A 16314-nucleotide genomic window follows, 5' to 3' on the forward strand; every position below is an offset into this window, starting at 1 on the left:
CTAAATATTTTTAAACTTATCTCACATTTTTAAACTTATCTCACATTTTGACATTGAAAACTCATGATTTAGAATTTAGCTTATATTTTGACCTTTAAAACTCTTGATTTTTAATATTATCTCATATTTTTACCTTCTAAACTCTTGATTTAGAATTTTTTTCTCATATCTTGATTTTTTTCAACTCCTGAATTTTAATATCTAATCTCCCAAATATTGACCATTTGATTCAAAATTTAAACTTTTTCGTCTCATATTTTGACCTTTTAAACTTGTGTTTTTGACTTTTTTGTACTTTAACTATTGCTAATCATGATTTTACCCTTTGTTGTTTTAAATCTCAAAATCATCTATCATCAACGTTATGTTTTTTCCCTATAATTCCTTGCTGGTGAAGATGAGGTTGACAGTTTCTGGGAAATTTTGCCCCAGTTAGGCCCTCAGGTTAGACCCAAATTCAGAATTTGGCCCCTGCTGTGACTGAGTTTGACATCCCTGCCCTGAGAGGACATTGATCAACACGTTAAATTTCACTGTTTTCCCAGAAGAGTCAGCTTTGATTTATTACTCAAAGAACGTGACTTTATACTGTAACCTCAGGATAAAAACAGTGAAAACACGTCCATTTCAGTGGTTTTCGTAAGAAGCTAACAACAGATCTGGAAAAATACCCTAAAATTACTCATGAGCACAAAAAACAGAGTAAGATAAAGCAGATGGATGCATGTCCAGTGTGGGCTGCCATGATTTAAACGTATTGAAGCCATAACATGATTTCTTCTATTTTAAATTCTCAACTATGTAAAAAAATAATAATCTCTCCAACTCCATTTAATGTTGTACAGAGGTCTTAATGGACTTAAAACCCTATACATTTATTTACTCAACTTTCCAGTGAAAATCCCAGAGTATCTGCTGTTGTGAATTTAACCCTATTTAGTTGCTCAGAATGTGCTGAGATAAGCTACTGCAGTGCCAACAGGTTAAGAAATGCATCACGCCAACTTTGACTTGAGTAATGATCCATTTTACATGATTATTCCAAGTGAAAAAGACTGATGAATTAGTAAGATAGCTGGTAGCATGTGTAGAGAGAGACTCTTTTTTTGGTATTTTCACATCAGCTAATCTAACCTTCTAGACACTATCAATATTCCTGGCTACCATCGCACCATAAAGACAAAAGAACACTCCAAGCAACTCAGAGAAAAGGTTACTGAAAAGTATAAGTCAAGGGATGGAAACAAAAACTTCTCCAAGACTCTGAACATCCCCCAGAATTCAGTTAAAACTGAGTGAGCGTGCAAGGAGACTAGTGAGAGAGGACACCAAGACACCTGTGACTACTCTGAAGGAGTTCCAAGCTTCAGCAGCTGAGATGGGAGAGACTCTGCAGACAACAACTGTTGGCCGGGTTCTTCACCAGTCAGAGCTTTAAGGGAAAGTGGCAAAGAGAAAGACACTGTTGAAGAAAACTCAGATTCAGTCTGGACTAGAGTTCACCAGAAGGCATGTGGGAGACTCCATGGTCAAGAGGAGGGAAGTTTTTTATTCAGTTGACATTACTTTGTAGAAATATGTTTTCATCGACATCCAAGGGGACAAATACTTTTTAGTCACCGTTTATATGGTGGTTAGCAAACAGCTTTAAAATGCATTACTGCCACCGTCTGGTCGAAGTACTTCATTACAACAAGGCATCAGCAAAAAAAAACAGGAAATGTGTTTTTAAGACAAGATTAAAGACATAAAAGTTTAAATATTGATATCAATAACAGGATATTTGAAAATCATAACCATTCTCCCATGTGATGAATCAAGCCTGCATCCTTGTTTATTTTGTGCTTTAAAAACTTGAGAAAAGCCCCAGAAGCCTCGCCTTATTCAAATTAACCCTGCAGATCATTAAGTTCATCTTGTTGGATAGATATTTGTAACTCTCATATGTATACTGACCTAAAAACTCACTAGATATCTGCATTTTGAGTAATTTGAGTTCATAAACTCCCCTGGAGGCCGCCACTTTTTGGTCCGCACTGGTACTGTGACGTCACGCCTCGCTGTTGCTATAGTAACCGCTGTTTCAGACTGGCAGCCAGTGTTAGGGCTGCATCTCAGAGACGCTGCACGTCTGATGCACGGAGAATTTTCAGATTCTAGGTCTCTTCTTTTTTTCCTTGCACCATGAGCGGGTATCGGTCAAACTAGACAGAAAAACCTGCCAGAGATTTTAAGGGGGTGCAAGGCTCTGTCTGCCTTGAGGTTGCTAAAATTAGATTCACTTGTACTAAAGTGATGATAGAGCACTAATGAATTGTTCATGTAAAGGTCTTTTGATGAAAAAACCTCTGTCTGTGGCTATTTTATAGAGATTTGAACAATGAAAACCTTTTAGTTTGATGTTAATTTTTGACATCCATGTGTCACCTTTTGTTTGTGTGGGTTCTGGAGGTCCTCGGCTCCTCTGCGATATAAGCAGGGGCTCATGGGAAAAAAGGTTGGGAACGACTAATCTAGAGGTTTATCTTCTTTCAGAGCCAGTAACTTGGAGAGCAAAACTGCTCCCATATATTTCATTTTAGCGGAGGAAAAACACACAAAACAGGCTTCAAAAACATCTGTCTTTTATATTTGACTTTGAAAACACGTAACACACAACAGACCGTGAGATCAGGACAAAATGTGGAAATAAAAACAGAAACCTTTACAGCTGGGAAAACATCGAAAACACCTGAAGGATCCTGAATGAGACAGATCTCATCGCTCGGTTCTCTGGGGGTGTCTCCATTCTCTGTCACTTGTCAGCTGTCACAGTCTGAACATCCCGTCTGCTGACGAATGAAGTCCTTTTCATCCCGGTAAAGAGAATGAAATAAAGTCCGGCAGTCTCTACTGCTCCATGGGCTGTGGAGCAGCCAGCGAGCTGATGAAAGCCTCGTAGTGCTGCGGATGGCAGCGTTTGTACTCGTTTATTTTCCTCTTGATCTGTTTGGGGGTGTCCTGGTAGTAGTTCTTCTCATCTCTGGCCATTTCCTGCAAAGAGAAGAGATGCATTTGTTCTTTTCCTATCAGATGTAAAGCACTGCTTTCAGCATCATCCTGACTTGTTATTTCTCTGGGTTACAAACTGCTTTTAAAGATGGTGAGCAGTGATGTTAGTGCCGATGACAGAGGAACGGTGCAACTTTAGTGAAAACATCTTGGCGTGTTTCTGATTTTTGGAGCATATAAATAACATGGTAGTTCTCTGGATGGCTCTCATCTGTGCTCTCTTATGGAGATACTGATTTCCTTTTCACCTGCCCAGAGTGAAGCCAGAACTACCAGAAACTGGTTTACTGACTGTGGTATTACTGTGTTTGATTGGCCAGCCAACTGGTCTGACCTGAGCACCACAGAGCAGGGCTATTCAGTTACAGATTCAACTGGGCCAAATTTTAAAATCAAGAAATGTAGTCAGGCCAGACAGGTACAGCGGAGAGTAAGCCGCCGGTAATGTCACATTTCAAACTAATACAGATTAATTTGATGAAAAATATGCGCTTTTTATGCATAGTCTCCCTTTGTAATTTGGAAACATGAATAAAGCACATAAAACACAACAACAGAGCTGTATTTGAACATAACCTGAGGTAGTAGAAAAGTTTTTTTCACTTGATTAAAAATAAAATATATGGAATAAAAAAAATAACATGAAATTCTGTAAATAATTTTGGTCACATATCTTAAGTTCAGTTGAAAAGGGCATGTTTTATACTCGGTATCTTAGGGCTACTCCTGTCAGCATCGCTAGCTACGGAGTGTTGCATTCACGGTCTGTAATACTGTGGGAATTTGTGAAAACTTGTGAAACAGGTTGCCCTCTGCATCTTTGGCATGACCACAGGCTGGGCCACTTGGGGGTTGGTTCTGGGCCACATGTGGCCCCCGGGTCACTAACTGAACAGGCCTGCCTTACACTCTTCAAATGTCTGCTAAGCCGTCCACACATTCAGTGTGTTGCATACATGCAGGGCTGGGCGATATGGCCTAAAATGTATATCCTGATATACAGTGCTTAACAAATTTATTAGACAACCCTAACCCTAACCAAGGTTTCTGCCACAGCTGCCCTAAATTAACAGCATTACTACCAAAATCATTTTTTATGTTTCTGCAATGGTTAATACACCAATATGTAGGAGCTCTTTAACCCAAATTATATTTTTGATGCCAAAATATAATTATTATTGTTATCCATGAATTTTCAATTTTACTGATTTACAAAAAAAAAAGAAAAATAGTAAAGCACATTATTATTTCTTGATTAATATGTCAAATTATAGTTATTCACTGTCATTCCTGTACAGAAAAATGAGTTTTAGTGGTTGACTGGATGACTGACAAGAGGGTTCACTCCGTTCATTCCACTATGGAACAAACGCACCCAGGTGCTGAGACTGACGCACAGTGAACCCTTTTGTCATCGCCTGTTTGGAGGTGAGAGACGTATGCACACGGCAATATATCGAGCCCGGCAAAATTATTGAGTTCATTTTCATTTATCGTGCAATTAATTGATTTATTGATTATCGTCCCAGGCCTACCAACTTGCAAAGAAAAGGAGTATTTATTTGCAACATTTTGGTACTAGACCTTCATCAGGCAAACCTGATGCATTCAGGGACAATGGGAGAAGCGAAACTCCGGTGAAATATACACGCTGACATTATTTATACTTGATGTTCACGATATAGTCATTCTATACATCGTGCATGGCAAAAGCCGCGATACATCGAGTATTCTCAATATATCGCCCAGTCCTACATACACGTCATGCATATTCGTCTTTGTAGCCTCATCAATAACATAAAAAAAACCATGCCTATTCACCCCAAAATAATCTACAGATCAGCTGAAAAATCGAGGAAATAATCGATAGGGACAGCCCTAAATCACAGTCGGCCATATTGTAATCTAAGTTTCTAAGTTCCTACTCCTGATAAAAAGGAAAAAGCACATGTGTAGAGACAGGTGTGTGCTCAGAGGAACACTAAAGTCTGTAAAATATAAAAGACTGAGGAGAGATTATAGTAATGAGTAGAAATGCATTATTATTATTATAGATAACAGTATTTGTAGCACAGGTCATCTTCTAGAGTTAAAAGGCTAACCCTAACCCTAAAGTTTTATAGTAAAGTGTTAAAGAGGCTTATCCATGCTCTAAGCTGACAATAGAGGCTAAAACATTTGGCTTTGAGTCGTTGTGCATTGTGAGGTCTAAACTGAAGTAAAGAACAAGCGTCATGTCTCGTACCGACTGCAGTTAGAGCGTGATGCTGTGCTGATCACGATACGTACAGAAATACCCTCTGAGAGGGCGGTTATGTAATTTATTACTGCAGTCAAACACAGATGACTGGCTCAGCTTTTAAACATCTCAAGTCAAGGCTGGAATATTTTCTATTGAAGAATGTTTTATTGAAAACACACTCACATAATATCCAGAGTTATTGACTGGCTCTGACCCTGCAGTGCTCCCACAGATGACTCATTTCCATTTCAACAGAATGAATGAAGTCCTTTTCACATTAAAACCCCGTTCATTTTAAAACTTTGTGGACTCAAAACTTAGAGAAATTAAAATACTAAACAAAGTCCTCAGAAATGTGCGGCTCTTTCAACTAGAAGCTTTAAAGAGAAATCAGGTGCTGTGGAGAAGAATCTCTCGTCCTTCAAGACTCCAAACAGAAGAATAATTCCCTTATCATGGAGCCGACACTTGATAAAAACATTCAGCGGGTAAATGAGATTTCCTCCACACAAAGAAAACTTCTCAGACCTTGGCAGCCAGCCTTGAAAACTCAGATGTCAGGACGCCCTTGAATGCACCATCAGGAAAGCTGAACGTCTAATCCTCACGATAACATAAATGGAACTTCTAGCTGACTTTATTCTAGTAACACTGCTCTCCTATTCTTTGTACGCTTCAATTTATTTTCACTTATATTTATCGATGCTGTTTAGCTCTATAACTATGTTTTTTTAAACTGTGATGAGCTACTATGCTCCAAGAGTCATCTCAAAGGAAAAACACAGACAACATGACTATAACCTTATTTATTTTGTAGCTTATTTTCAGTCACTTTGGTCCAATTCAGCTCTGTGCCACTCTGCTATTGGTTAAAATGATTGTCAAGAGGAGCGGTTGTTAATTATGTGATATCCACCTGTGCTTAAGAGCATGCACAAGCAATTGCACAGTGCTTAACCCACTTTCACCTGTGCCCGGGACAGGGAAGTGCCCTTTACTAGAGAGCAGTACGGGGCACTCGCACTGAGCAAACAATCAGGACTTTGGGGGTCAAATATGCTTGGATAAAGACTGCCAAGTGGATCACACTGCCGAGGAACTGCTCTAAACATTCCACACTCCCCATTCAGACACCGAATCCATGGCAGCATCCATGGCATCCCCAAACTCCTGGGTCTTTGTTCCCAATGCTTCAGCCTCCTCACCCAGCAAGTTCATCTACATTCTCTGCAAGGACTGCAGCATCATCAGCAAGGTCACCAAATGACACCCAACAGTCCTCGGCGCCTGTTATCAGCCCTGTTATCCAGTCCATACAGGAACTGTTTCCCTCAGTGTAAAAAGTCAGAAGGAATCCAAAAATAGTCACACTAAACTGTCGATCTAATCTCCCTGCTTGGTCTAAGCTGTGGTTCCTGCTCTTCGTAGAAAATCAAACTAAAGCATGCACATTACTTAGTGGGTGCCGGACAAAAAACAGACTGTCATAGAGAAACAAAAACCATGCCTATATTTGTAGTAAGGCAACTTAAGACAGCCTTACACCTAACGACTTTTCCTCTGATTTCAAAGTCGCAGACACAATTTCAAATTAGGACCAATGGGAGCCGGTGTCGTATGTAAGCACATTAATTCACTAAATTCCTCAAAATATGAACGTGAGCGTAGATCATTCTAGAGCCGCTGGGTGTCAGCTCAGAACTCAGGAGATTGAAAAATGTTTCTGCTCAGAGCTGCAGTCAGATCTCTGCACTTGTGTGTTTTTATGCCAATTCATTCCAGGCTGACGTGACAGAAACGGTATAAGTAAAAGTGTGATCAGTTAGTTTCTGTGGTGAGAGGACTTACGTTTTCATACAGTACTTTCATTCTGAAGTGTTTCCGGGATAGTTCCTCAGTTGCTGCAGTAACGTGCAAAGTTGCTTCAGTGTTTAACTTTCCTTTTGTCTCTACTCAATGTAAATGATTTAAAAACATCAGATTATAAGAGATATTAACTCAAATGCAATTTCCATCTCCTTCTACATCTTGTTCTCTGCCTGAAAATTGTTTTGAATTTTCACCAGATGCATGATGGAAAATGGGGTCTCAGATGTCAGTCTTTTCAAAGAGTTTTAGCAAAGTCCTCTGGTGTAAAGCCAGCCAGATACAATAAATCCTGCACGTTAGTTTCTAGGTTCCCACTGGTTCCTGCTCTTACCTTGAAGTTATCCTTGTGTTCTCGGATCATGTACTGAACGTACTCGATCAGGTCGGAAGATAACGTCTTGGAGTCTTTCTCTGGTAGACTCGCCTCCTCTTCCAGCTCTGCACAGAGACACACAAACATGTCAGAAACTGTAGAGCACAGGTTCTTGAGTGGTCTGTCCTCAGGTCTCACCACCACCTCCTCAGTGAGGATTCAAGACCCAAAAGTCAGAAAACTTACAACCACTCTAATTTGTTTAATATGAATGTAAAAAGTTGCAGTTCAGACTCTGGATGGAACAAAAACTTTTGACTGAACAGATAGTCAAGAGAGAGCAAGCATGCTAACTAACATGCTAACATGCACCACTACAGAAGCCCTGGGGGGACATGCATGCATACAGTTTATTAGAAATTGGAAAAACAACTTTTAGTTTTATCACAAGATAGAGATAAATGTACTTGTAATCTCTGCAAAATAGAGTAAGATAGGATATAACAATGCATGTTCAAATAAGGGTCATGTACAATAGATGCCCCTTTTTAACCGAGCTGGTGCTAGCGCTAGTTCCAGGCTAGTGCCTGGGTTAGCATTTGTTCATCCTGTTTCCAACTAAGCACTGGCACTAGCACCGAACGAGCACCTGGTTCTTTTGATGGAAAAGGGGTACTCTCACCCTTTTAGCCAAAAAGTGATCCACTGCAAACAGCTCTGCAATTCACTTTTGGGTCTGTTGGAGTGTAAATACAGATACACCTCAAAAAATTAGAATATCATGAAAAAGTTCAATATTTTTTTGTCACTCATTTCAGAAAGTGAAACCCATATATCATATAGACTCATATTCTAATTTTCCGAGACATTGAATTTTGGGTTTTCATTACCTGTAAGCCATAATCATTCAATCATTCAAGAAATAAAGGCTTGAAATATTTCACTCTATGTGTAATGAGTCTATATAATATATGGGTTTTACTTTCTGAAATGAGTGAGAAAAAATACTGAACTTTTTCATGATATTCTAATTTTTTAAGATGTACCTGTAAGCCTTTTTAAACTCAAGAATATCCCTGTCATATCCCACATAAAGGCCACAAGGGAAGCTGCTGCCATCACAGATACACCAGCATAACACTCGAGGCAGACGCTGAAGTTTGAAAGGCTGATTTTAAGTCTCACTATCAGAAGCACCCCTTCTCTGTGCTCATTAATATGTAGTGTGTTAATGGCACCGGTGTACAGAGTTTGCTTTAGTAGGATGAGATTTTACTGGTACATGTTGGTCCTTCGGTACTTGTAACTACCTCTGCATTGTAACTGATAACAGTAAAAACTAAATATAAAACTTTCTGAAGAAGCATAAATTAAAACTTATTTAAAATCATAAGGAGATCTAGATAGTCAAAGCTCTGTGTGTCTGCTAGAACGGGAGAACAAGGGGTTAAAAGAATACTGAAAACAGTAAAATAAAATGACTATATACATTAAAGGTCACATATTATGCAAAATCACTTTTTCAGTTTTCAAAAAAACATGTCTGTCCACAATTAGGGCCCTATTAAATTTCTTATTTTTTGCCAAATTTCATTTTTTCCGTTTTAATTTTTTGCAATTCCGTTTTTTTTAACATTTCCACTAACTTTACCATAAAAAAGAGTGTCTTGTTCATGTAAATGAATAAAATGTTCAGTAATTAAATAGAAATAACCTTAAATTTATTGAAAAGGGCCATAATTGGCCCAGGAGCCATTGTTTGGATAACCCTGATATAAAATAGTTATAAACAGTGTAACAGTCAGATATTTCCAACATTTTAAGACACATCCACTTGTATAATCACATCCTAACTGATGTTTAATGTAAATGAAGAAATCCTTCTGTTCTCTCAAACACAGAGTGATAGTAACTTAATAAGAAGGTCACATTAAAGTTAAATGGTTAAAAGTAAACCTGTTACCTAAACTTTTCTTTACTCTAACAGTTTGTAATAGTCTATGCAGTTTGATGCTGCATTGTTTTACTTCTGACTGTAATGATTCTCTCCTCATCTCTCTCCATCCTCGCTGTCTGTCCGTCTGCCTCATATCAGACTGCTACGTTAATGCAGACAACTACTGGCTCACTAAGCAACCAAACTACAGTATCTACAGGAGGAATTATTAAGCTAATTGTTACTAGAATCTAACATAATTTCGACAATGGGACTTAAAAAATAAAATCTCTTGTCTGTCCAAATCAAGTTTGAAGCCCTTGAGAGATGAGCAGGTCCTCAAGTTGTGACTTCAGCTGTGTGCCTCGTGCACAAACACGGCTCTCTCTCTCCGTGACTCTCCGGTGTGGTGAGATAAAATAACTCATAGCACGGATGAGTTTTCTTGAAGGTGCAACATTATGTTGCACGGTACTGTCCCGTGTTGAGCTATGTGATGTTTGCCGGGTTTCGTGCAGCTGCTTTGACATGCTGTTATTGTTTGGGGGAGTGTTCTTTCAGCAGGTTTTGGAGACCTCTAAGACGGATATAAACTTGTCTTAAAGGGGTAAAATATGTGACCTTTAAATGTTCTCCTGTCTTAAATCCTCTTAATATGAGTATTTAGTCTACATGTCGCTGAAACATTGTTTGCCTCTCTTTCGTCTTGCTGCATCTTTGGGTTGAAATACAAATGTGCATCGTTTTTTTCTTCAGGACTTTTGGTAGTACTGAACATAAAAAAACTACATAGTAGCATTTAAAGCATGCAGAATTGAAAAACAGTACCAAATATTTTGAGAACTGTATGCAGCTGTGCACGGCAGTGTGAGAGTTACGCAGCTTGGCACAGTTAGCCATTGTTTAATCACACTCACAGGCCTGGTCAGATCTACTAGAAATACATCCTTCCACACACATCACTCTGGTAGAAAAATCAGCCCAAAGCAAGGTACTCATGCTTTCACTTCATTGCCAATATTCGTGCCATCAATTGTGCAGGGGAGCCTGAATAAATGTTTAAAAAGCCTCTCTTTGTGTGCTCAGACATTTGGTCTGATTCAAATTAATTTAACCGGGAGCTGCAGAGTAAAAAAGAAGGATGGGTTTCAATAATTCAAATGCTGACTTACGGTTGAGGACGTAGGGTTTGGTCACGATGTTGACAGGAGCTTTGGTCTGTTTGTCCTCACCCAGGAGCTAAAGGAACACATTAAGAACAACGATGGAGGAATTAGCCACTGTGGTGGACTCTAAGATTGAAAAACTTTTCCACAGATTGTCCTTTATTTGTCACAACAGTCATGAAAAGTGCATTTCTATATGTTATTTAATTCTAAGAGAACAAGGCATCCTTTACACTGAGCCTGGAGAGGGAAGAAATTATTTATTCATGGTTCTTTTGATGTCATAACTTTAGAAAATAAAAACTTTGTGTCAAGCTACAGCCCAGAGGCCAAAGTCAGCTGTGTCTGACACAGTGACACGGCAGAGTACCAGAGAAAACCCCAAAACAAAAATACATTTTAAAAAATAAATGAAGCTTTAAAAATAAAAAACATCTGACTTTGACAGAGTTAAAAACATCACATATAAATGAGATTGAAAAGAGACCTCTCCTGGTTTTAAACCAACATCAACAACACTCTGCTGCCCCCTACTGGCATAAAATGCTGCTAGAGAAGATGAACATGGATGTTCAATAATTCTCATCTGTTTGGATTTGATCAATTCTATTTAGGGAAATACAACCCCTTTTTATATACGTAGAGCAGCATCTAAAAACTGCAGATTCTAAAAACAGCTGGATCAAAAAATGTATTTTCACCTGACACGCAAAAAAAAAAAAATTAATAAAAGAGGACTGAGGCAGTGAAATTTTGCATCCAAACCATGCACACCATCTAACAAAAACACATCCACTGCACTGGCTACGCTTTGATATCAAACCCTGACCGATTACCAACAATGCTGTACTCAAACTTTGCAAATGCATGCATTTTGTAAGTTAGACAGTGTGCAGACATTTGCATGTAATCTTTAATGAACACAAACAATGCAGCTTAAGTCCAGCAGCTGCTCTGTTCTGCATGAAAAAACATATCAGCGGAGTTCTGTGTGGAGATAAAGAGCTGATCTGAGTACAGAATGTCAAAAACAGTATTTAGCTGTTGACACAGCGGCCGCTCTGTCATCTGTAACGGACTAATCCTGATTTATCATGTTAGAGACACGGCCTTTCTTTGAGGTTTGATCATTAATGCTTCTAAATCAGCATGGCTCAACCTCAAATATCAAATATAAGAACATGAATTTAACAGTAAGACATTTGTGAAGCTTCAAGTCATGACTGCAATAAATCTAACCACAGTCATAATAACATCAAGGTTCTGAACCAAGAAGGATATTTCCCCAAAAATGTGTCAAAAACCAGCAGTGTGACTCACGTCAGTGTTTCTGATTTAGAACATGATAATTTATACAGACTAACCTGGCGACATAATCAATAAAGTACAAGTAAAACCTGTGAAAAAACAATGTGCAAAAATGAAGTGAATCATGACAACATGTTTATTTAATGATATTTTAGCATCTTGGTCAATTTATTTATTTTATTTATTTTAAATTGGTGACGAACTGAACATACATACACTGAACAGTAACAAGAAAACACAGCAAAAACAAGCAGACAACCGAAACAAACAAACAAAGAATAAATACATAAAACAAAAACAGACATTATTATTATAGCATGGGTGTTGGATAATCTCTGGTGTGGTAAAGTGACCTGGCTTTTACAGTACATATAATTCCAATCTTGGAATAATAACAAACATAATAACAATGATAGTAGCCAAAAGTAATAGTATATTTAAAAATGAATTAAATAATAATTAAGTAAATCATAATAATATTAATTATGTATGCATGTGTTACATACACGTTCATACATACATACATCTATAAGTAAGGGTTAATGCCTGAAAAGGTGTCCAATTATCTTGGCTGCATGTCGGACGGTTCAGGCCTCCACGTCGTCCATTAATCCCTGATTACTGGTCACCTCATTGGGCATTAACCCACTCAATACCATGGCCACTTACCAAAGAAAAGAATTAATAAAACCACTAATTCTTCATTTCATTTGCAGTCAAAATAGATAGTTTTACGGAAGTAACAATTCCTTTCCCCTAGCAACGCTGAGGGCTGGACTAATAACTGGAATCGTCATTCCAATCCCATAACGTTCTTAGGGAATGTAACCGTAGTTCAGTACTCCAGTAAATAGGACGGGCCAGAGATACGAAGTCACAAAAAAAAAATAAAAATAATATTCCGCTCAGCGTTCTTACTTAACAGATTTATCAATGAAAAGGCACTAAGACAAGGGAGACGGAGAGTCATCTGTGATCAGACTATAAACCTGTACGTTAACATGGACAGTCATGTGATCAGACTATAAACCTGTATGTTAACATGGACAGTCATGTGATCAGACTATAAACCTGTATGTTAACATGGACAGTCATGTGATCAGACTATAAACCTGTACGTTAACATGGACAGTCATGTGATCAGACTATAAACCTGTATGTTAACATGGACAGTCATGTGATCAGACTATAAACCTGTACGTTAACATGGACAGTCATGTGATCAGACTATAAACCTGTATGTTAACATGGACAGGATGGCTGGAGCAGCTGATAGAAAGCTTAGTTTTAGCAGACCAGCTGTTTGAATAAACAGAATAATTCCCCCTTCTGCACTATGAGGTCACAGAGGTGAAACTGAGCTGTTCCCGCCCTGCAGATGCTGATTCTCTGTCAGACACGTCAATATTTATCAGATATTATCATGCTGGTTTATCAGAAGTGTTTCCTTTGGCTCTACAAAGAAAAGAATGGCTTCTTTTCTTTTGCTTTATGTTACTTAAATCTCCTGATGATAGTTTATAGCAGGTAGAACAGGAGGGAAGGGATTTTTTTTTGCGACACTCACCTCTCAGTGTTAAGGTGAGCCTGGAAACAAGTCTTACACCGATAAGACTGTCTTGAGTTACTGTCTTAAACCTGGAGTCTGTCATATTGATTTCAGTTAGGTGACGATTGATGCTTAGGCTGGCGACGCTGTACTTCCTGCTCAGGAAATATGACTGCCTCAGGTTGCTATGGTTACTCCTATAATCTAACGGCTGCTGCGCATTCATTTGGAACAGTGTGAATATTTTTTTGACTGGAACTACTTGAGAAGTTCGAGAGGTGTCCACCTCAGTTATTTCTAAGGTAAATGTACCAATTTGATGTAATGTTGGTACTGACTTCTTTTCTGAACACAGTCTCCACTGCAGTGCTTTCCCCTGACTGTAGCACTATTAGTAGAGCTGTTTAGAGCTAAAACTACATGTAAAAATAAACTGCAGTAAAATTAAAGCAGTTACTCACCCTCTGTTTCTTTATCGGCAGACTTCGATTTGGATCAAACGCCAGACCCATCTCCTGCAGGTTCCTAGCCATTGACTTCTTACTGTCCCACGCATTTCGAATCTGCCGACTGACAGACAGAAGACATTACAATCACAAACGGCAAAAAGAGTGGATCATGATGCATTGACACTGAATACGAGGGTCAAATGAACAAAATCTAATACAAGGTCTGCTCTGGAGTTCCAATAAAGGGGTAAACTCAAACAAGAATATCTGTTAGAGATGCGGCATTGTGAAAATTCAGGCCAAGATCATGTTTAAAATACCAATTCAGCTGATTGCAGACACCACTGCGTTATTTATGATATCTTTTTAAACAGTCAAACTATGGCAACAATGTTCTTGTACATGTCCATGAAAACATCAGACTCTGTCCTATAAAAATCCCTTGTTTGATTCAGGTGCAATTATACCTAACACCAGCATTATACAACAGATAAATACTGACTGCTATTATCCATTCATGACACATAATTTGCAGATGGCTGATGTTTGCCAACAGGGCCATTTCAGCCACTACTGATGTTAAACTGACGCATCGGTGCATCCCTAATATTTGTTGTAATGAGGGCACATACTTAAATAGTTTAAAAGACATGCATGCAAAAATCTTCACACTCATTTAATAGGCTTAATCTCTAAGGGTGACGGAAATTTAGAGACAGGGGACCCCACTGTACCTGAAGGTGGTTGAACCCAGCCATGCACAAAAACAGGAATGGGCAGACGAGGCCGTCCATAAGGGAGGATAAAGGGGAGAGCTTTCTGGGGCCCAGCCATGAAGTCACTGTCACCGTTATCAAAGCTAAAATCGTGGGAGTTTATTATTTTATCATTTGTGCTGTGGTATATAGTCACCTTAAAATAGTCAATACTTTGTTTGTTAAATCAGAAATAAAATGAGTAAAAAAATGACAAAAAAAATTGCGGAAAAGGTGTTAAAATGGGATTTTAAAAGCAACAGAAATGGGTTAAAAGTGGAAATAAAAATGTCAAAAACGGGGAAAAGGTGGTGAAATTGGATTAAAAGCGGAAAAAATTTGGTTTAAACTGGCAAAAATGGGCATGACAAATAGTGAAGTGTGGTTAAACTGGCAAAAATTATCATACAGTATGGTGAAATTGGCAAAGATGATCATACAATGTGGTTAAAAGGGGTCAGTAGTGACAATAACGGGACAACAGAGGCAATATTAGGTGGGAAAAGTGGTGGAAAGGGTTTAAAAGTGACAAAATGTCTTGAAAGTGGAAAAAATGCACAGAAAAGGCTTTAAAGTTGATAAGAGAGTGGCAGAAATGGGAGTAATGTAACAAAAATGTATTAAAAGGGGCAAAATCTGGCAAGAAAAACCGCTTAAATCCCTCGTAAACTTAACTCAAATGTGTTATTTTTATCGTTCTCTTTCTCTGCTCCTCCTGTCAGCTTTAAGTACAATGAAAGAAGATTTATGTTTGTTAAACTTTTTTAGGCTATCGACCATCCAAAATAACACACTGTGTTATTTAACACACATGGTATCAGCAATGATCAGACAGTCTAATCTTTTCCAACCTTAGCCTGTGCAGCTGACTAGACAGTGGGAATGTTGTGCTTTAACATGTTTATTAGCCATAAAACACAATAATACTGAACTGAATTATTACACAACCACTAAAGGAGCCAGGCTGATGATACATGTGTGCCGTAAATAGTATGGACTCCATGTCTTAATCACTCCGGCTGGTTGTACAGGATGCTGCAGACCCAGCTCAGCTCTCACATGGTATCAACATGCCCACTGTTAGCCGCCGCTAGCTAACATGCTAACTTACTTTTCTATCCTCGGGTTGCTTTTCTTCAGAAACTTTTTTTTCAGCTTCTTCCGGTCCATGTTGTAGTCGAACTTCTTCCTCCTTTTGGACTGCTTTGTTTTCGGCATTTTGGCTTGTTTTTCCCCTCTGGTTTAACAGCACAGGGTGCACTTGTGGTGAGGAGGAAAGAGCAACGTGCGACAACCGGAAGTCCAATCTTTGTTTTGTTCCGCTGACGTGAGCACGGCAACGCCCAGTTCTTAAAGCTGACGTTTCAACTTTCCGTAACGAAAGAACGTTGAACTGAATGTTGACGAACTAAAAAAACAAAACAAAACACAAATATAATGACTTAAATTCCATGCATTAGTTATATCAGAAAATCTTAGTATAGAATACTGGTACGTTGCTTTACATGTATTAAGTTGTATTAAACCCATATTTTATGCCTAATATTAATTAAAATTAGTTTGACTTATATTTTTATCCCCTTTAATCCTTTTCTTTAAATAGTCACAGGTAACATACATACTAATTTGATTTTATTTACACAATGGCCTCATCCTTCATCATTAGTTTCTAGGAA

At 38.4% G+C, this 16314-nt stretch overlaps 1 protein-coding gene across 1 annotated transcript; it reads right to left on the reverse strand.

Annotated features, from left to right (window-relative positions):
• Positions 1-1529: 1529 nt before the first annotated feature.
• On the reverse strand, positions 1530-16291 carry nop16 (NOP16 nucleolar protein homolog (yeast)). The gene is made up of 5 exons (XM_041801072.1): positions 15750-16291; positions 13896-14004; positions 10584-10650; positions 7494-7600; positions 1530-3033 (listed from the first exon to the last, which is right to left on the reverse strand). Exons 1-5 carry the CDS (start codon positions 15854-15856, stop codon positions 2890-2892), a joined length of 534 nt encoding a protein of 177 aa, XP_041657006.1. The 5' UTR covers positions 15857-16291; the 3' UTR covers positions 1530-2889.
• Between the last annotated feature and the right edge of the window lie 23 nt (positions 16292-16314).

This window comes from Cheilinus undulatus, linkage group 12 (assembly GCF_018320785.1).
Source record: "Cheilinus undulatus linkage group 12, ASM1832078v1, whole genome shotgun sequence".
Taxonomy (NCBI): domain Eukaryota; kingdom Metazoa; phylum Chordata; class Actinopteri; order Labriformes; family Labridae; genus Cheilinus; species Cheilinus undulatus.